The sequence below is a fragment of the Vigna unguiculata genome, chromosome 3, assembly GCF_037176805.1.
Source record: "Vigna unguiculata cultivar grain cowpea cultivar isolate G323 ecotype 2 chromosome 3, ASM3717680v1, whole genome shotgun sequence".
NCBI lineage: Eukaryota > Viridiplantae > Streptophyta > Magnoliopsida > Fabales > Fabaceae > Vigna > Vigna unguiculata.
In genome coordinates this window covers 34,523,287-34,544,922 of record NC_140794.1, presented here as the reverse complement: position 1 = coordinate 34,544,922, position 21,636 = coordinate 34,523,287, and the positions used below count along the sequence as shown (strand labels likewise).

Sequence of the window (21,636 nt, the reverse complement as noted above, 5' to 3'; positions counted from 1 at the left end):
CTGCTACTTAATGGTTGATTGTAACTGAATTTAAGGCTACCAAATGTCATCCATAAACTTTGAGCAAAGGTCCTCTTGATCTTCCAAAGGTTGGTTCTTAAGTTGGGATATGGACCCTTATTTCAACTTGAAGATAAAGCAAAACTAAAGCCCATTAATTGGTTAAGCACAAACACAATTAGGTCAGCCAATTTTACAAAGCATTGGGCCCTTATTTAAATAAAAGAAACTGCATCAACACGGCGCATTAGGAATCCTCCATTTGACCCATATGCAATTCACATCATACCCTCCTTCTTCGAGATGATTTGTCCCGAATCTTAAGACACTAGTTTTAATGTAAGTTTATTATGATCTTGTGAAGGACTTTTATTTTTTCAAAAGTCGAAACTAATTCTCTTCTTACAGGATCAAATTCTACTTGATATTTGTTACTTTCCAATGGCTGCAATCCGTCGATAACATTTCTTGGCAACAGTACCCCACCTTGATATGTAACAATAAATAATTCCATGCATTGTGTTTGACGAATTTGCTTCTTATCGACGGACGAAATGCATAATAAAGCACTATGAACAAGCTTCCTTTTTAAACATGGAAGTTGGTGTGTTTCATTCACATGCTTATCCTTTTGTTCCTTGTAAATGACATCACAAACTGTAGAAGGAAAAACATTGACGAATAAACTTTCTCTAGTTCCATTTCTTTTTCTTTATTTTGCCTTCCTTCCGCAGTTTATATTACTTCTTTTTCTATTCTTTCTTTTTCTGTTTTCTCCTTCAGCCTACGTTGATCCTTACTGACTTGTCTTGGTGTCATAAATTTCTACTTCTTTTGATCTCCCTCATGCCTCAAATAAAGGGAACGTTCATCAAGATGGAGTGATTTAAAACGAAGCCGTGCTCATCCCAAAAGAAGATGACAAGAGTCTGTGGGAGCAATATCACATAATACTTCTTTCACGCATTGCCATGTACTGAATTTGATCCATGCTTGATCCAGATGAAAGGTTGCTGGTAATTGGAGTTTCTCAACCAATCATTGGCTCACAACATTGTTTTTGCTTCCGTAATCGAATGCAACTAAACATGGATGGCCTTCGGTTAAACACTTTGTATAATAAACTTCATTTCCTATTCCAAATCTAGATAGCCAGGTTCTAAATACCAAATGATGTGAATCCAGAGGGTTCGATTCATTTGACTGATCTATCATTGTTGGAATGCTAACAAGCAAGAAATTTGAGAAATTATTTAAAATGAGAAAATGGAAACATAAAAGAAGATGGAACGGAAATTGATAGACATCACACTTCCAACAATGGTAGATAAGCCTAAGAGTTGAAAAACACAAAGGGATAAAGGACCTTTGATTAAACTCATGGATTCTTGAATCACTCAAGAACTTAGGATAATCACTCTCACTAAGATACATGAGATAAAACTCGTCTATTTTCAGAATAAAACTCAGCTTGCCTTCATTGATGAAAAAGGTTCAACTTATATAGGAGCTTTAACCATCTAAATTACAAAAGACACATAAATTTCAATATCATCCCGCTTAAAGCTATTAATTAATGATCCACTCAAGCTAATAACGATCCGCTAGTTAATGGATGATTGTAACTGAATTTAAGGCTACCAAAAGTCATCCACAAACTTTGAGCAAAGGTCCTCTTGATCTTCCAAAGGTTGGTTCTTAAGTTGGCATATGGACCCTTATTTCAACTTGAAGATAAAGCAAAACTAAAGCCCATTAATTGGTTAAGCACAAACACAATTTGGTCAGCCAATTTTCAAAAGCATTGGGCCCTTATTTAAATACAAGAAACTGCATCAACACGGCGCATTAGGCATCCTCCATTTGACCCATATGCAATTCACATCATACCCTCCTTCTTCGAGATCATTTGTCCCGAATCTTAACACACTAGTTTTAATGTAAGTTTATTATGATCTTGTGAAGGACTTTAATTTTTTCACAAGTTGAAACTAATTGTCTTCTTCCAGGATCAAATTCAACTTGATATTTGTTACTTTCCAATGGTTGCAATCCGTCGATAACATTTCTTGGCAACAGTACCCCACCTTGATATGTAACAATAAATAATTCCATGCATTGTGTTTGACGAATTTGCTTCTTATCGACGGACCAAATGCATAATAAAGCACTATGAACAAGCTTCCTTTTTAAACATGGAAGTTGGTGTGTTTCATTCACATGCTTATCCTTTTGTTCCTTGTAAATGACATCACAAACTGTAGAAGGAAAAACATTGACGAAAAAACTTTCTCTAGTTCCATTTCTTTTTCTTCATTTTCCCTTCCTTCCGCAGTTTATATTCTTTCTTTTTCTGTTTTCTCATTTAGCCTACGTTGATCCTTACTGACTTGTCGTGGTGCCACAAATTTCTACTTCTTTTGATATCCCTCATCCCTCAAATAAAGGGAACGTTCATCAAGATGGAGTGTTTTAAAACGAAGCCATGCCGATCCCAAAAGAAGATGACAAGAGTCCATGGGAGCAATATCACATAATACTTCTTTCACACATTGCCATGTACTGAATTTGATCCATGCTTGATCCAGATGAAAGGTTGCTGGTAATTGGAGTTTCTCCACCAATCATTAGCTCACAACATTGTTTTCGCTTCCGTAATCGAATGCAACTAAACATGGATGGCCATCGGATAAACACTTTGTATAATAAACTTCCTTTCCTATTCCAAATCTAGATAGCCAGGCTCTGAATACGAAATGATGTGAATCCACAGGCTTTGATTCGTTTGCCTAATCTATCATTGTTAGAATGCTAACAAGCAAGAAATTTGAGAAATTATTTAAAACGAGAAAATGGAAACATAAAAGGAGATGGAACTGAAATTGATAGACATCACACTTCCAAGAATGGAAGATAAGCCTAAGAGTTGAAACACACAAAGGGATAAAGGACCTTTGATTAAACTCATGGATTCTTGAATCACTCAAGAACTTAGGAGAATCACTCTCATTAAGATAGATGAGATAAAACCCGTCTATTTTCTGAATAAAACTCAGCTTGCCTTCATTGATGAAAATGGTTCAACTTATATAGGAGCTTTAACCATCAGAATTACAAAAGACACATAAATTTCAATATCATACCGCTTAAAGCTATTAATTAATGATCCACTAAAGCTAATAACGATCTGCTACTTAATGGTTGATTGTAACTGAATTTAAGGCTACCAAATGTCATCCATAAACTTTGAGCAAAGGTCCTCTTGATCTTCCAAAGGTTGGTTCTTAAGTTGGGATATGGACCCTTATTTCAACTTGAAGATAAAGCAAAACTAAAGCCCATTAATTGGTTAAGCACAAACACAATTAGGTCAGCCAATTTTACAAAGCATTGGGCCCTTATTTAAATAAAAGAAACTGCATCAACACGACGCATTAGGAATCCTCCATTTGACCCATATGCAATTCACATCATACCCTCCTTCTTCGAGATGATTTGTCCCGAATCTTAAGACACTAGTTTTAATGTAAGTTTATTATGATCTTGTGAAGGACTTTTATTTTTTCAAAAGTCGAAACTAATTCTCTTCTTACAGGATCAAATTCTACTTGATATTTGTTACTTTCCAATGGCTGCAATCCGTCGATAACATTTCTTGGCAACAGTACCCCACCTTGATATGTAACAATAAATAATTCCATGCATTGTGTTTGACGAATTTGCTTCTTATCGACGGACGAAATGCATAATAAAGCACTATGAACAAGCTTCCTTTTTAAACATGGAAGTTGGTGTGTTTCATTCACATGCTTATCCTTTTGTTCCTTGTAAATGACATCACAAACTGTAGAAGGAAAAACATTGACGAATAAACTTTCTCTAGTTCCATTTCTTTTTCTTTATTTTGCCTTCCTTCCGCAGTTTATATTACTTCTTTTTCTATTCTTTCTTTTTCTGTTTTCTCCTTCAGCCTACGTTGATCCTTACTGACTTGTCTTGGTGTCATAAATTTCTACTTCTTTTGATCTCCCTCATGCCTCAAATAAAGGGAACGTTCATCAAGATGGAGTGATTTAAAACGAAGCCGTGCTCATCCCAAAAGAAGATGACAAGAGTCTGTGGGAGCAATATCACATAATACTTCTTTCACGCATTGCCATGTACTGAATTTGATCCATGCTTGATCCAGATGAAAGGTTGCTGGTAATTGGAGTTTCTCAACCAATCATTGGCTCACAACATTGTTTTCGCTTCCGTAATCGAATGCAACTAAACATGGATGGCCTTCGGTTAAACACTTTGTATAATAAACTTCATTTCCTATTCCAAATCTAGATAGCCAGGTTCTAAATACCAAATGATGTGAATCCAGAGGGTTCGATTCATTTGACTGATCTATCATTGTTGGAATGCTAACAAGCAAGAAATTTGAGAAATTATTTAAAATGAGAAAATGGAAACATAAAAGAAGATGGAACGGAAATTGATAGACATCACACTTCCAACAATGGTAGATAAGCCTAAGAGTTGAAAAACACAAAGGGATAAAGGACCTTTGATTAAACTCATGGATTCTTGAATCACTCAAGAACTTAGGATAATCACTCTCACTAAGATACATGAGATAAAACTCGTCTATTTTCTGAATAAAACTCAGCTTGCCTTCATTGATGAAAAAGGTTCAACTTATACAGGAGCTTTAACCATCTAAATTACAAAAGACACATAAATTTCAATATCATCCCGCTTAAAGCTATTAATTAATGATCCACTCAAGCTAATAACGATCCGCTAGTTAATGGTTGATTGTAACTGAATTTAAGGCTACCAAAAGTCATCCACAAACTTTGAGCAAAGGTCCTCTTGATCTTCCAAAGGTTGGTTCTTAAGTTGGCATATGGACCCTTATTTCAACTTGAAGATAAAGCAAAACTAAAGCCCATTAATTGGTTAAGCACAAACACAATTTGGTCAGCCAATTTTCAAAAGCATTGGGCCCTTATTTAAATACAAGAAACTGCATCAACACGGCGCATTAGGCATCCTCCATTTGACCCATATGCAATTCACATCATACCCTCCTTCTTCGAGATCATTTGTCCCGAATCTTAACACACTAGTTTTAATGTAAGTTTATTATGATCTTGTGAAGGACTTTAATTTTTTCACAAGTTGAAACTAATTGTCTTCTTCCAGGATCAAATTCAACTTGATATTTGTTACTTTCCAATGGTTGCAATCCGTCGATAACATTTCTTGGCAACAGTACCCCACCTTGATATGTAACAATAAATAATTCCATGCATTGTGTTTGACGAATTTGCTTCTTATCGACAGACCAAATGCATAATAAAGCACTATGAACAAGCTTCCTTTTTAAACATGGAAGTTGGTGTGTTTCATTCACATGCTTATCCTTTTATTCCTGTAAAATGACATCACAAACTGTAGAAGGAACAACATTGACGAATAAAGTTTCTCTAGTTCCATTTCTTTTTCTTTATTTTCCCTTCCTTCTGCAGTTTATATTACTTCTTTTTCTATTCTTTCTTTTTCTGTTTTCTCCTTCAGCCTACGTTGATCCTTACTGACTTGTCTTGGTGTCATAAATTTTTACTTATTTTGATGTCCCTCATGCCTCAAATAAAGGGAACGTTCATCAAGATGGATTGTGTTAAAACGAAGCCATGCCCATCCCAAAAGAAGATGACAAGAGTCCGTGGGAGCAATATCACATAATACTTCTTTCACGCATTGCCATGTACTGAATTTGATCCATGCCTGATCCAGATGAAAGGTTGCTGGTAATAGGAGTTTCTCCACCAATCATTTGCTCACAACATTGTTTTCGCTTCCATAATCGAAAACAATTAAACATGGATGGCCTTCGGTTAAACACTTTGTATAGTAAACTTCCTTTCCTATTCCAAATCTAGATAGCCAGGCTCTGAATACCAAATGATGTGAATCCACAGGCTTTGATTCGTTTGCCTAATCTATCATTGTTAGAATGCTAACAAGCAAGAAATTTGGGAAATTATTTAAAACGAGAAAATGGAAACATAAAAGAAGATGGAACGGAAATTGATAGACATCACACTTCCAACAATGGTAGATAAGCCTAAGAGTTGAAAAACACAAAGGGATAAAGGACCTTTGATTAAACTCATGGATTCTTGAATCACTCAAGAACTTAGGATAATCACTCTCACTAAGATACATGAGATAAAACTCGTCTATTTTCTGAATAAAACTCAGCTTGCCTTCATTGATGAAAAAGGTTCAACTTATATAGGAGCTTTAACCATCAGAATTACAAAAGACACATAAATTTCAATATCATCCCGCTTAAAGCTATTAATTAATGATCCACTCAAGCCAATAACGATCCGCTAGTTAATGGTTGATTGTAACTGAATTTAAGGCTACCAAAAGTCATCCACAAACTTTGAGCAAAGGTCCTCTTGATCTTCCAAAGGTTGGTTCTTAAGTTGGCATATGGACCCTTATTTCAACTTGAAGATAAAGCAAAACTAAAGCCCATTAATTGGTTAAGCACAAACACAATTTGGTCAGCCAATTTTACAAAGCATTGGGCCCTTATTTAAATACAAGAAACTGCATCAACACGGCACATTAGGAATCCTCCATTTGACCCATATGCAATTCACATCATACCCTCCTTCTTCGAGATGATTTGTCCCGAATCTTAAGACACTAGTTTTAATGTAAGTTTATTATGATCTTGTGAAGGACTTTTATTTTTTCAAAAGTCGAAACTAATTCTCTTCTTACAGGATCAAATTCAACTTGATATTTGTTACTTTCCAATGGTTGCAATCCGTCGATAAAATTTCTTGGCAACAGTACCCCACCTTGATATGTAACAATAAATAATTCCATTCATTGTGTTTGACGAATTTGCTTCTTATCAACGGACCAAATGCATAATAAAGCACTATGAACTAGCTTCCTTTTTATACATGGAAGTTGGTGTGTTTCATTCACATGCTTATCCTTTTGTTCCTTGTAAATGACATCACAAACTGTAGAACGAAAAACATTGATGAATAAACTTTCTCTAGTTCCATTTCTTTTTCTTTATTTTCCCTTCCTTCCGCAGTTTATATTAGTTCTTTTTCTATTCTTTCTTTTTCTGTTTTCTCCTTCAGCCTACGTTGATCCTTACTGACTTGTCGTGGTGCCACAAATTTCTACTTCTTTTGATATCCCTCATCCCTCAAATAAAGGGAACGTTCATCAAGATGGAGTGTTTTAAAACGAAGCCATGCTCATCCCAAAAGAAGATGACAAGAGTCCATGGGAGCAATATCACATAATACTTCTTTCACACATTGCCATGTACTGAATTTGATCCATGCTTGATCCAGATGAAAGGTTGCTGGTAATTGGAGTTTCTCCACCAATCATTGGCTCACAACATTGTTTTCGCTTCCGTAATCGAATGCAACTAAACATAGATGGCCTTCAGTTAAACACTTTGTATAATAAACTTCCTTTCCTATTCCAAATCTAGATAGCCAGGTTCTGAATACCAAATGATGTGAATCCACAGGGTTCGATTCGTTTGACTGATCTATCATTGTTAGAATGCTAACTAGCAAGAAATTTGAGAAATTATTTAAAACGAGAAAATGGAAACATAAAAGAAGATGGAACAGAAATTGATAGACATCACACTTCCAACAATGGAAGATAAGCCTAAGAGTTGAAACACACAAAGGGATAAAGGACCTTTGATTAAACTCATGGATTCTTGAATCACTCAAGAACTTAGGAGAATCACTCTCATTAAGATAGATGAGATAAAACTCGTCTATTTTCTGAATAAAACTCAGCTTGCCTTCATTGATGAAAATGGTTCAACTTATATAGGAGCTTTAACCATCAGAATTACAAAAGACACATAAATTTGAATATCATCCCGCTTAAAGCTATTAATTAATGATCCACTGAAGCTAATAACAATCCGCTACTTAATGGTTGATTGTAACTGAATTTAAGGCTACCAAAAGTCATCCATAAACCTTGAGCAAAGGTCCTCTTGATCTTCCAAATGTTGGTTCTTAAGTTGGTATATGGACCCGTATTTCAACTTGAAGATAAAGCAAAACTAAAGCCCATTAATTGGTTAAGCACAAACACAATTTGGTCAACCAATTTTACAAAGCATTGGACCCTTATTTATATAAAAGAAACTGCATCAACACGGCGCATTAGGAATCCTCCATTTGACCCATATGTAATTCACATCATACCCTCCTTCTTCAAGATGATTTGTCCCGAATCTTAAGACACTAGTTTTAATGTAAGTTTATTATGATCTTGTGAAGGACTTTTATTTTTTCAAAAGTCGAAACTAATTCTCTTCTTACAGGATCAAATTCAACTTGATATTTGTTACTTTCCAGTGGTTGCAATCCGTCGATAACATTTCTTGGCAACAGTACCCCACCTTGATATGTAACAATAAATAATTCCATGCATTGTGTTTGATGAATTTGCTTCTTATCGACGGACCAAATGCATAATAAAGCACTATGAACTAGCTTCCTTTTTAAACATGGAAGTTGGTGTGTTTCATTCACATGCTTATCCTTTTGTTCCTGTAAAATGACATCACAAACTCTAGAAGAAAAAACATTGACGAATAAACTTTCTCTAGTTCTATTTCTTTTTGTTTATTTTCCCTTCCTTCCACAGTTTATATTACTTCTTGTTCTATTCTTTCTTTTCCTTTTTCTCCTTCAGCCTACGTTTATCCTTACTGACTTGTCTTGGTGTCATAAATTTCTACTTCTTTTGATCTCCCTCATGCCTCAAATAAAGGGAACATTCATCAAGATGGAGTGTGTTAAAACGAAGCCATGCCCATCCCAAAAGAAGATGACAAGAGTCCATGGGAGCAATATTACATAATACTTATTTCACACATTGCCATGTACTGAATTTGATCCATGCTTGATCCAGATGAAAGGTTGCTGGAAACTGGAGTTTCTCCACCAATCTTTGGCTCACAACATTGTTTTCACTTCCGTAATCGAATGCAACTAAACATGGATGGCCTTCGGATAAACACTTTATATAATAAACTTCCTTTCCTATTCCAAATCTAGATAGCCAGGCTCTGAATACCAAATGATGTGAATCCACAGGCTTGGATACGTTTGCCTAATCTATCATTGTTAGAATGCTAACAAGCAAGAAATTTGAGAAATTATTTAAAACGAGAAAATGGAAACATAAAAGAAGATGGAACGGAAATTGATAGACATCACACTTCCAAGAATGGAAGATAAGCCTAAGAGTTGAAACACACAAAGGGATAAAAGACCTTTGATTAAACTCATGGATTCTTGAATCACTCAAGAACTTAGGAGAATCACTCTCATTAAGATAGATGAGATAAAACTCGTCTATTTTCTGAATAAAACTCAGCTTGCCTTCATTGATAAAAATGGTTCAACTTATATAGGAGCTTTAACCGTCAGAATTACAAAAGACACATAAATTTCAATATCATCCTGCTTAAAGCTATTAATTAATGATCCACTGAAGCTAACAACGATCCGCTACTTAATGGTTGATTGTAACTGAATTTAAGGCTACCAAAAGTCATCCATAAACCTTGAGCAAAGGTCCTCTTGATCTTCCAAAGGTTGGTTCTTAAGTTGGCATATGGACCCTTATTTCAACTTGAAGATAAAGCAAAACTAAAACCCATTAATTGGTTAAGCACAAACACAATTAGGTCAGCCAATTTTACAAAGCATTGGACCCTTATTTAAATAAAAGAAACTGCATCAACACGGCGCATTAGCAATCCTCCATTTGACCCATATGCAATTCACATCATACCCTCCTTCTTCGAGATGATTTGTCCCGAATCTTAAGACACTAGTTTTAATGTAAGTTTATTATGATCTTGTGAAGGACTTTTATTTTTTCAAAAGTCGAAACTAATTCTCTTCTTACAGGATCAAATTCAACTTGATATTTGTTACTTTCCAATGGTTGCAATCCGTCGATAACATTTCTTGGCAACAGTACCCCACCTTGATATGTAACAATAAAGAATTCCATGCATTATGTTTGACGAATTTGCTTCTTATCGACGGACCAAATGCATAATAAAGCACTATGAACTAGCTTCCTTTTTAAACATGGAAGTTGGTGTGTTTCATTCACATGCTTATCCTTTTGTTCCTGTGAAATGACATCACAAACTGTAGAAGAAAAAACATTGACGAATAAACATTCTCTAGTTCTATTTCTTTTTCTTTATTTTCCCTTCCTTCCACAGTTTATATTACTTCTTGTTCTATTCTTTCTTTTCCTTTTTCTCCTTCAGCCTACGTTGATCCTTACTGACTTGTCTTGGTGTCATAAATTTCTACTTCTTTTGATCTCCCTCATGCCTCAAATAAAGGGAACGTTCATCAAGATGGAGTGTGTTAAAACGAAGCCATGCCCATCCCAAAAGAAGATGACAAGAGTCCATGGGAGCAATATTCCATAATACTTCTTTCACACATTGCTATGTACTGAATTTGATCCATGCTTGATCCAGATGAAAGGTTGCTGGAAACTGGAGTTTCTCCACCAATCTTTGGCTCACAACATTGTTTTCACTTCCGTAATCGAATGCAACTAAACATGGATGGCCTTCGGATAAACACTTTGTATAATAAACTTCCTTTCCTATTCCAAATCCAGATAGCCAGGCTCTGAATACCAAATGATGTGAATCCACAGGCTTGGACTCGCTTGCCTAATCTATCATTGTTAGAATGCTAACAAGCAAGAAATTTGAGAAATTATTTAAAAGAAACTGGATCAACACGGCGCATTAGGAATCCTCCATTTGACCCATATGCAATTCACATCATACCCTCCTTCTTCAAGATGATTTGTCCCGAATCTTAAGACACTAGTTTTAATGTAAGTTTATTATGATCTTGTGAAGGACTTTTATTTTTTCAAAAGTCGAAACTAATTCTCTTCTTACAGGATCAAATTCAACTTGATATTTGTTACTTTCCAATGGTTGCAATCCGTCGATAAATTTTCTTGGCAACAGTACCCCACCTTGATATGTAACAATAAATAATTCCATGCATTGTGTTTGACAAATTTGCTTCTTATCAACGGACCAAATGCATAATAAAGCACTATGAACTAGCTTCCTGTTCTTATGGGACCGAGTTGTACTTCACAAGTCTCGCGTACTATCTTGGTGCTGAGAGGTCGGGTGCGTCTTCTGGCTTCAGGGGGTTGTGGTCACAGCGCAGGTGTGCCTGCAAAAGACACTCCGATGCCAAAGTCAGTGCTGAGTGATGTCAGTGGTTGCAGAGAATATTTAATGCGTAATCAATGCATAGGGTAGTGTGCTATTTATACCTTTTTTACCTGTGGGTCCTACCTGGGATGGGCTTTTGGCCCAATATTTCCTCTTTTGTTATCCTTGGATCCAGTGCTGATGGGGAAATTACCAAGGGGTCCCTCAGGGGTAGGCGGTACCCGATATTCGGTCGTGAGAATGTCTACGGATGATAGGTTTCGTCTTATTGTCCGCGATGGTTGTATCATGGGTCTGGATTGTTCTGAGTAGGAGTACCTGTGGTGCGGAATAGGCGGCCTGGGGAGTTTGCTGCCGAGAAGACCTTTTGGGGATGCTTTTGGAAAAGGATACGGCTTCGGAGGTTCGCTGGTGGCTGCTTGGGGGAGGGGGGACATTTTCTAGAACAAGGTGCGTGATCCGTAGCTTGCCTTGTGGTCGCATACTTTGGGAGGGGGTGTTTACCGTGCAATGTGTGGCCTGGGTGCTCGTTAAGGGTCGTATGTCGAAGAGGAGGTGGCCGATACCAGGTGTGGTGTTTGGGTTCACTGAGGTTGCGTGTTCAGAGGCCGAGTGCCGTGTACTTTGGGTATAGTTGGGACATCAGCCTTCTAGTCTTGAGGAGTAAAACGACGCTTAGACTTTAGAGGCCGAGTGCCGTGTACTTTGGGTATAGTTGGGACATCAGCCTTCTAGTCTTGAGGAGTAAAACGACGCTTAGACTTTAGAGGCCGAGTGCCGTGTACTTTGGGTATAGTTGGGACATCAGCCTTCCAGTCTTGAGGAGTAAAACGACGCTTAGACTTTAGAGGCCGAGGCCGTGTACTTTTTGCAATTTTCATTTGTGGGACTTGCCGTATACTCTATGGGTATACCAGCCTCCCAGTCTAGAGGAGCATGGTGACGCAATAGACTTAAGATGTCTACAGTTTATTGCTTTTGGAGTAGGATTGTTACTTGTACACGTTTGTGCCGCTATGCTTGGACTTGCGTTGGCCGCTACCTGTGCGCGCTTGGGGCCGCTATCTGTGTGCGCTAGGGGCCGCTATCTGTGTGCGCTTGGGGCCGCTATCTGTGTGCGCTTGGGGCCGCTATCTGTGTGCGTTTGGGGCCGCTATCTGTGCGCGCTTGGGGCCGCTATCTGTGTGCGGTTGGGGCCGCTATCTTTGTGCGTCGTTTTTGGTGCGAAGTGTCAGGATGTCAGGTTTACTGTAACGGTGTAGATGTCAGTTAATGTGGTCAGTGAAAAGACGTGACTGTTGGGTGCACTGTGTTGTCAGGGTTCGTTTTTCGAAGCATTTTCCTGGGGGTTGGGCCTTGGGCTTCTGGGGTTTTGCGCGAGGGGTATGAGTGGCCTTTATATATGGTACTCATTCATTTGCTTCTCCGTTGTGGTGTGGGTTTCGGAAGTTTTATTGTGATTCTCTGTGTAATCGTCTTGCTTCAGTTGTTGCCGCGTGACGAGGTATGTCGACTTCTTCTAATGGGTCTAATTCGGGTGATTTCGGAGCTAGTTTTGGGGGCCTTAGGCTAGAATTTTTGAGTACATCATCCGAGTCTTTGCACATAGAGGTGGAAAGGGAAGTGCGTGAAGATCCGGCTAGTGAACATGCCGAGTCTCTTTGGCCGAGGAGGGAAGGTTATGATTGGGTGGCTGAGGGCGTCAGAGAGTGTTGTTCGAAATATCGATGGTCGAGGCTTCTTAGGTCATGGTTAAATAGCGTCTATTTGTTTGAGAGGGGGGCCGATACGAATGCTGTTTCTATTGAGCGGGTAAGTGGGGTGGACGCCGTGTGCCATGGCCGTGAAGGTTTTGAGGATGATTTCTTTTATATGTATTCATGCATGTTTATGAAATTGCATGTACGATTGCCCTTTGATGAATTTACTATGGGTGTTCTGCGGAAGCTAAACGTGGCACCTACGCAGCTCCATCCGAATAGTTGGGGGAGTCTCCAGGCGTTCAGGCTGATTTGTAAAGCGTTGTATTTGACGCCAACTCCTGACAGTTTCTTGTATTTCTATGTTACGCGGCCGAGGGATCCGATCTCGTGGCTCTCTCTGATTAGTCGTCCTAAGATTGGTTTCTTGGACGGTTTTACTCAGTCGTTTAAGAAGTTTAAGGACGGCTTTTTCCGGGTGCGGATTCTTAGTGCCGGCCGGTTGTTGTATTGCGATGAGGATGGTTTCCCCAAATTTCCGTTTTATTGGACTGGGGCACCTGCTCGTTTAGATGCGGTTTCGAAGGATGGGCTGGATGTCAAAAGTAGGCGGGTAGTGGACGTGCTTGAGAGATTGCCGTCGAGGGTGCCTGGGAAATGGGTGGTGTGTTGCTATTTGACGGATAAACCGGCTAGGGATTTATGTGGTATGTATGTTTCGTTTTCGGCTTTGCTAGTATTGGACTAATAATGAAAAAATTTATTTTGTGCAGGCGTGATGGCGCATCATGCGAGGAAGACGGGTGGGGAGATCGATCTCTTTGCTAAGATTCGTGACAAGATGGGGAACGCGGCCAAGGCGGAGGGACAGTCGCAAGCACCAAACTTGGTTGGTCCGGTTGTGGACGTGTATCGTCCTCCTACAGCGAAAAGGCCGGCGCCATCCAAGATGAAGGGCGTGGGGAAGGATAGAAAGAGGCTGCGTGCCTTGGCGAAAACTGGAGGTGTGGGGTCGAGTGGTTCGAGTAATCCAGATTTAGGTGGGTTTGAGAAGAGCAAAATCCAAATGAGGAAAGGGGTTGAGATTAAGTTAAGCGATCCGGAGGTTGGCGTGGTGGAGGCGGCTGATCCTGGGTTGGTGATGAGGGCTCTGAACGAGTATATGGCTCGAGGATTGGTGCTGAGTAGAAGGGTGACGACCATGTTGCAAGAGGAGCTGAGTGCAGGAGATAAGAAGAAACTGGTGGAAGAGGTTGCTTCTTTGAAGATGTTAAGGGAGAGCGATCAGCAGTCTTGGGCTGAGGAGAAGAAGAAATTGGAGGCGGAGGTTAAGAAGTTGAAGCTGAGTCTTACAGGTGCTGAGAAAAGATTGAAAGCGAAGTAGGAGGAGGTGGATGAGATTGTTGCTGCCAAGGAGGCTGCTGCGGAGGAGGCGGCTGGTGAGATATTTAGCCTGCAGCAGGCGGTTTACTCGGAGCATGTGAATGGATTTCAGAAGGCCTTGAGGCAGGCCGATTTTTTGTATAAGGAGGTTTCTGTGTCCGATTGTCGTTTTGACGTGAATTTGGACGTGTATGATAATCGTATGCTTGATGTGGCGGAAATTAGTCGTTTACGGGCCGAGCGCGAGTTGGCGGCAGGGGGAAATGAGGAGGCAGTTGCTGTTGCCTCGCCGGTGGATGTGGAGGGGGTGGTGCCGGATGGGGAGGATGGTGAAGGGGATGCTGAGGATGGGGAGGAAGCGGTGGAGGAAGGGAATGACGAGGTTGCTGATTAAATAGGTCTTTAGGGGCGAGGTCGCCGAACAAAAATTTTGTTTTGTGGGTTTGGGGTGCCTTGGGTTTCTGCTAGAGCGGATTGTACCCGTTTTTTGCTTTGTAAAGATACTTGATTTTGAATGAAAGGAGAAGCTTTATGGTTTATTGCCTTGTTGGTTTTTTAGTTATCGTCCTTTGCATGTGTTAATTTATTGCTCGAGATTTGTCCGTGTTTGCGTGTATTTGAGCTTGTTATGCTTTGTGGGGTGGTTTCCCCTGTTGTCGTTTATTATTGTTTGGAATTTCGTGCACTGGAGCGAGTAAGTTTGTTGATGGACTTCGGCCAACGGCTCTTCGAGTAGAGGTTGGGAAGTTGTTAGATTAACTCGACCAGCGGCTCTTAGATTAGAGGCTGGGATATGTTTCTTTTAGTTGTCGTTCGTCGGCTCTTAGAGGCCGGGAGTGTTTGTAATCATATCGAGTAGTTGTGATCGTCGAACTTTCATTACTGGTGGATGCCTCGTTAAAACCTGCCTGGCCAAAACCCTCCTTAGGGAAAAATGCCAGGTTAGGAAAGAGTACATCTTTGATTACAAGTGACGATATGCTACGTGTAGCTTAACTAAAATAAAACTTTAAATGGGAGGCATTCCAAGTGTTAGGAATGGGGTCTCCTGATAGTCGTTCTAGTCTGTATGCGCCGTTGCCTACTTCTTGCAATACGCGGAAAGGTCCTTCCCAGTTCGGCGAGAATTTGCCTTGGTGTTTCCGTGCTTTGCTTGCCATTCGCCAGACTAGGTCTCCTTTGTGAAAGGAACGGGGGTCGAGTTTGGAGTTGTACTTTCTTGCGGCTCGGAGTTTGGTAGCGGTGTCCTGGATGTGCGCTTGCTCTCTTCTTTCTACGAGCAGGTCGAGATGTGTGTTCATGCATGCTTCGTTGGAGGTAGGTTCGAAGTGACTGTGTCGGATGGAGGGTTCTCCGATTTCGACGGGTATCATTGCGTCGGTGCCATATACCAGACTGTACGGGGTTTCTTTGGTAGAAGATTGGGGGGTGCACCTGTACGCCCATAGGACCTCTGTGAGTTCTTCTGGCCACTTTCCTTTGGCGGTGTCGAGTCTTTTCTTTAACTGGTTGAGGATGACTTTGTTTGCGGCTTCTGCCTGGCCGTTGGTCTGCGGGTGTTCGACTGAACTGGTGATGTGTTGGATGTTAAGGTTGTGGTAGAATTCGGAGAGGCCCTTGTCAATGAACTGTCTGCCGTTGTCTGTGATTATGGTGTGAGGTATCCCGTACCGACAAATGATATTTTTCCAGAGGAATCGTTGGACTTGTTTGGCTGTAATGTTTGCGAGTGGTTCAGCTTCAATCCACTTTGAGAAGTAATCCACTGCCACCAAGAGAAACTTGACTAGTCCTTTGCCCGGGGTGAAAGGTCCTATTATGTCCATTCCCCACTTGGAGAAGGGCCATGGTGCCGTTATGTGATGGAGTGGTTCCCGGTGTAGGTGGGGGCAGGGTCCGTGTTGTTGGCAGGGTTGGCATTTTTTGACGAAGTCGGTGCAGTCTCGTTCCATCGTGGGCCAGAAGTACCCTGCCCGGAGGATTTTTGCTGCCATCGTTTTCGGGCCTGAATGGTATCCGCATGTTCCGTCGTGTATCTCCTTCATGACGTAGGACGCCTGGTCATTTGTAATGCATCGGAGTAGGGGGTGGCTGAAACCCCTTCTGTAGAGTTCCCCGGCTATCAAAGTGTATCTTGCCGCTTTCCTGGTCCATCCTTTTTCTTGATTGATGGGTGTTTCACCTGTTTCGAGGTATGTGACGAAGGGGCGCATCCAGGATTCTTGCGTGGTGACCTCAAAACATTCTGCTTGTGCTTGTATGGAGGGGATGGTGAGTACCTGCTGTATCAGGGATCTGTAGCGACCCTTCTTTTTCGTGCTTGCGAGCTTGGATAAGCGGTCGGCTCTAGTGTTGTCGCTTCGAGGTACGTGGTCGATTTTGAATTCCTCAAGTTTTGAGATCAAGTTCATTGCTAAGTGGTAGTATTGCGATAAGAGGTCATCTTTGACTTGGTATTGGCCCGTGAGGTGTCCGACTGTGAGTTTGGAGTCGGTTTTACATGACAAACGTTTGACTTCCATTTCGAGGGCCAGGTGTAGTCCAGCAATAATGGCCTCGTACTCGGCTTGGTTATTCGAAGTTTTGAAGGTGAAGCAAAGGGATTGCTCGATGAGTATGCCGCTCGGACCTTCAAGTACGATTCCGGCACCGGATCCCTTTGTGTTGGATGATCCGTCGACATGCATGATCCACCATTCGTGAGCGGGCTCCTGAGGTTGAAGATCGTTTGTGAAGTCTGCTAGGCATTGTGCCTTGATGGGGCCGTGAGGTTCATATTTGATGCTGAACTCTGAGAGCTCGATGGACCACGATGAGAGTCTTCCTGCGAGGTCTGGCTTTTGGAGGATTTTTTGTATGGGGTAGTCTGTCTTGACGATGATTGGGTGCGTTTGGAAGTATGGTCGCAAGCGTCGTGCTGCCGTAATTAGTGCGAGTGCTATCTTCTCGACCATTTGGTATCTTGTCTCAGGGTCCTGGAGTGTGCGGCTGGTGAAGTAGATGGGCTGCTGTGTATCATTGAGCTCTTGTACGAGTGCCGCGCTGACGGCGTTGGAGGATGCTGCAATGTATATTAGCAAAGGGAAACCGGGTCGTGGCTTGTTCAAGATTGGGGGTGTGGCTAAGAGCAGTTTTAGTTGATCGAAATTTTCCTGGCATGCTGCGTTCCATTCGAACTTGGATGACTTTTTGAGCAGGTTTATCATAGGCTTGGTCTTCTCCGCAAGCTTGGGGAGGAAGCGTGCGATGGCTGTCAACCGTCCCACGAGTCTTTGCACTTCTTTAACATTGGCGGGACTGCGCATGCTGATGATGGCCTGACACTTTTCTGGGTTTGCTTCGATGCCGCGCCGGGTCAGCATGTATCCTAAGAATTTTCCTCCGTCTACCCCAAAGGTGCACTTTTCTGGGTTCAGGCGGAGATTGTATCCTCGTATGGCTTTGAAGACGTCAGCAAGATCCAGGGCATGTTGGATGGGGTTCGGGGATTTGACCACTATGTCATCGACATATACCTCGACGCAGGTACCGAGGAGGGGTTTGAAGACTCTGTCCATTAGTCTTTGGTAGGTAGCGCCTGCGTTTTTGAGCCCGAAGGGCATGACCTTGTAGTACAGGTTTGCTTCCTCCGTAATGAAGGCGGTTTTGATCGCATCACTCTCCGCCATCGGTATCTGGTTGTACCCGGAGTATGCGTCCAGGAAACTGAGTGTGCCGCTTCCAGCTGCTCCATCTACCAGGCGGTCTATGTTGGGTAAAGGGTACGCGTCTCTGGGGCATGCTTTGTTCAGGTTCGTGTAATCGACGCACATCTGCCATTTGCCATTCTGTTTCTTGACTAGAACGACGTTGGCTAACCAGGTTGTGTATCGTGCTTCTTCGACAAAGCCTGCTTTCATCAATTTCTCTGCTTCGCACCTGGCAGCTTGCCTTCTTTCTTCTCCTAGCTTTCTCTTCTTCTGGGAGATGGGTTTGGCTTCTTTGAACACGGAGAGTTTATGTGCAGCGATTCTCGGATCGACGCCAGGTAGGTCTGCGGCTGTCCAGGCGAAGAGATCCGCATTTTTCTTGAGGGTATTTTCTATTGCTTCCTCCCCCGCGCTTTCCATTGTGGTCCCTATCTGCAGGAAATGGTTTGGCTGTCCCAATGGTAGGGGCTTGGTTTCCCCTACTGGCTCGATTCTTGCTTCATTGTTAAGCCGGGGGTCGAGATCTTCTGCTTGGATGGCGATCGCGGTTTGTATTTTCTCGACGTTGTTGGTGGTGAGGGGGGGGGGTATGGGAGCTTCAAACTGGCCATATAACATTCTCTGGCTGCTTTTTGATCGCCGTGGACGGTTATGATGTCTCCAGAGGCTGAGGGGAACTTTAGGGCGAGGTGCGGCGTAGAGACCACGGCTCCTAATGAGTTGAGGGAGGGTCGTCCTAGTAGCATGTTGTATGAAGTGTGGGCATCCACTATGAGGTATCGAACTTGGATCGTTCTAGTTTGTCTCCCTTCTCCGAAGGTGGTGTGAAGGTCCACATACCCTCGGGTTGGCACCCTTTCGCCAGAGAATCCGTATATGGGTTCATCGTATGGGATCAGTTCTTCTGCGGGGATCTGGAGCTGTTGGAAAGTTTTCCAATATATGATATCTACTGAGCTTCCTTGGTCGATTAGCACCTTTTTCACGGCGAAGTTTTCAAGTTCTATGGTTATGACCACAGGGTCATCTTGGTTGGGGTCGACTCCTTGGAAGTCCGAGTCGCTGAAAGTGATTGGTGGCATTCTTCTTCTGGGTCCCTTGCAGATAGCGTGGACAGACCGGACTGCCCTCAGATGCTTTTTCCTGGAAGAAGAGGAACATCCGCCCCCAGCAAAACCTCCTGATATGGTGTTTATCGTCCCTCTCAAGGGGGGTCTTTCTTCTGGGCGCCTTTCCCCTCGAGGTGGTTCCTCCCTCCTTCGTTCAGAGTTTGTGCCTCTCCTAGGTTCTTGTCTGGATTCTCTGGGTTTGTTTCTCGCATCCTCCCTTCGTGGAATGTTCCTTTGTGGGCATCTCTCGGGTTGGGTCCTGGGATTTCCTTCAGTTATGTTTCTGACATAATGCCGTAAGTGTCCGGCCCGTACAAGTTCTTCTATCTTATCCCGAAGCGTCTCACACTCCTCAGTGGTGTGTCCGTTGTTGCGGTGGTAGTGGCAGTATTTGCTTAGGTCGGCGTTTGGCGGGTTTTGGAATCTCTTAGGTGGAGCGATGAGTTCAGCTTGCAATACTTCGTCAAGGATACGGGATTTGGGGGCATTAAGGGGGGCGTAGTTGGAGAATCTGGCTTGTTTTCTGTCTCGAGGGCGGTTTTGGTCCCGACCTCCAGGCTCTCTACCGCCCCTTTTAACCTCCGGGTGGGTTGGGGTGTTCCGGACCCTGTCTTGGTAATGTCGCATCTCCTCGACTCTGATGAACATTGACGCTCTTTTTCGAAGTTCTTGCATTCCTAGAGGCAGGCGCATGGCCAGTTCATCAGCAAATGGTCCTGGTTTTAGTGCCATCACCATATAGTGTAATATCAGGTTCGGGGTGAGGTCCTTGATCTTCATGGCGATTACGCCGAACCTGTCAATGAAGGTGCGAAGGGACTCTCCTTCTTCTTGTCTTAGGTTCAGGAGTGACAGGGATGTGAGGTCGTGTCGACGGCTGGTGTCGAACTGGGTGGTGAAAGAGGTGGTAAGGGTGCTGAAGGACTCTATGGTGTAGGGCTGTAGACTCATGAACCACTCCAATGCCGATCCTCTGAGCGCAACAGAGAAGGACTTGCACATCACGGCATCGTCAGTCGAGTAAAGGGCGACTTGGTTGGTGTAAATGGATATGAATTCATCCGGGTCAGTGGTACCGTCGTAGGTCACAGTTGGAGCCTTCCACTTTTGAGGGAGTGGTGTTTCTACGATCCCGTCGACGAACGGGTGCCTACGGTTTCTTCTAGAAGCGAAAGGGTTGTAGTTACCCCCGGTAGTGTGACCCATGCATTGTGTTTGACAAATTTGCTTCTTATCAACGGACCAAATGCATAATAAAGCACTATGAACTAGCTTCCTGTTCTTATGGGACCGAGTTGTACTTCACAAGTCTCGCGTACTATCTTGGTGCTGAGAGGTCGGGTGCGTCTTCTGGCTTCAGGGGGTTGTGGTCACAGCGCAGGTGTGCCTGCAAAAGACACTCCGATGCCAAAGTCAGTGCTGAGTGATGTCAGTGGTTGCAGAGAATATTTAATGCGTAATCAATGCATAGGGTAGTGTGCTATTTATACCTTTTTTACCTGTGGGTCCTACCTGGGATGGGCTTTTGGCCCAATATTTCCTCTTTTGTTATCCTTGGATCCAGTGCTGATGGGGAAATTACCAAGGGGTCCCTCAGGGGTAGGCGGTACCCGATATTCGGTCGTGAGAATGTCTACGGATGATAGGTTTCGTCTTATTGTCCGCGATGGTTGTATCATGGGTCTGGATTGTTCTGAGTAGGAGTACCTGTGGTGCGGAATAGGCGGCCTGGGGAGTTTGCTGCCGAGAAGACCTTTTGGGGATGCTTTTGGAAAAGGATACGGCTTCGGAGGTTCGCTGGTGGCTGCTTGGGGGAGGGGGGACATTTTCTAGAACAAGGTGCGTGATCCGTAGCTTGCCTTGTGGTCGCATACTTTGCGAGGGGGTGTCTACCGTGCAATGTGTGGCCTGGGTGCTCGTTAAGGGTCGTATGTCGAAGAGGAGGTGGCCGATACCAGGTGTGGTGTTTGGGTTCACTGAGGTTGCGTGTTCAGAGGCCGAGTGCCGTGTACTTTTGGTATAGTTGGGACACTTCCTTTTTAAACATGGAAGTTGGTGTGTTTCATTCACATGCTTATCCTTTTGTTCCTGTAAAATGACATCACAAACTGTAGAAGAAAAAACTTTGACGAATAAACTTTCTCTAGTTCCATTTCTTTTTCTTTATTTTCCTTTCCTTCCACAGTTTATATTACTTCTTGTTCTATTCTTTCTTTTCCTTTTTCTCCTTCAGCCTACGTTGATCCTTACTGACTTGTCTTGGTGTCATAAATTTCTACTTCTTTTGATATCCCTCATCTCTCAAATAAAGGGAATGTTCATCAAGATGGAGTGTTTTAAAACGAAGCCATGCCCATCCCAAAAGAAGATGACAAGAGTCCATGGGAGCAATATCACATAATACTTCTTTCACACATTGCCATGTACTGAATTTG

The 21,636-nt window shown here is 42.4% G+C and overlaps 1 protein-coding gene across 1 annotated transcript; it reads right to left on the bottom strand.

The window, feature by feature from the left end:
* Positions 1-18,571: 18,571 nt before the first annotated feature.
* Positions 18,572-20,407, bottom strand: LOC146887764 (uncharacterized). Its single transcript, XM_085670384.1, has one exon. It carries the CDS (start codon positions 20,405-20,407, stop codon positions 18,572-18,574), a length of 1,836 nt encoding a protein of 611 aa, XP_085526510.1.
* Positions 20,408-21,636: the final 1,229 nt, after the last annotated feature.

Bases quoted from the DNA above. Each gene is read 5' to 3' on its own strand.
- LOC146887764 (XM_085670384.1), bottom strand. From the start codon at position 20,407: ATGGGTCACACTACCGGGGGTAACTACAACCCTTTCGCTTCTAGAAGA.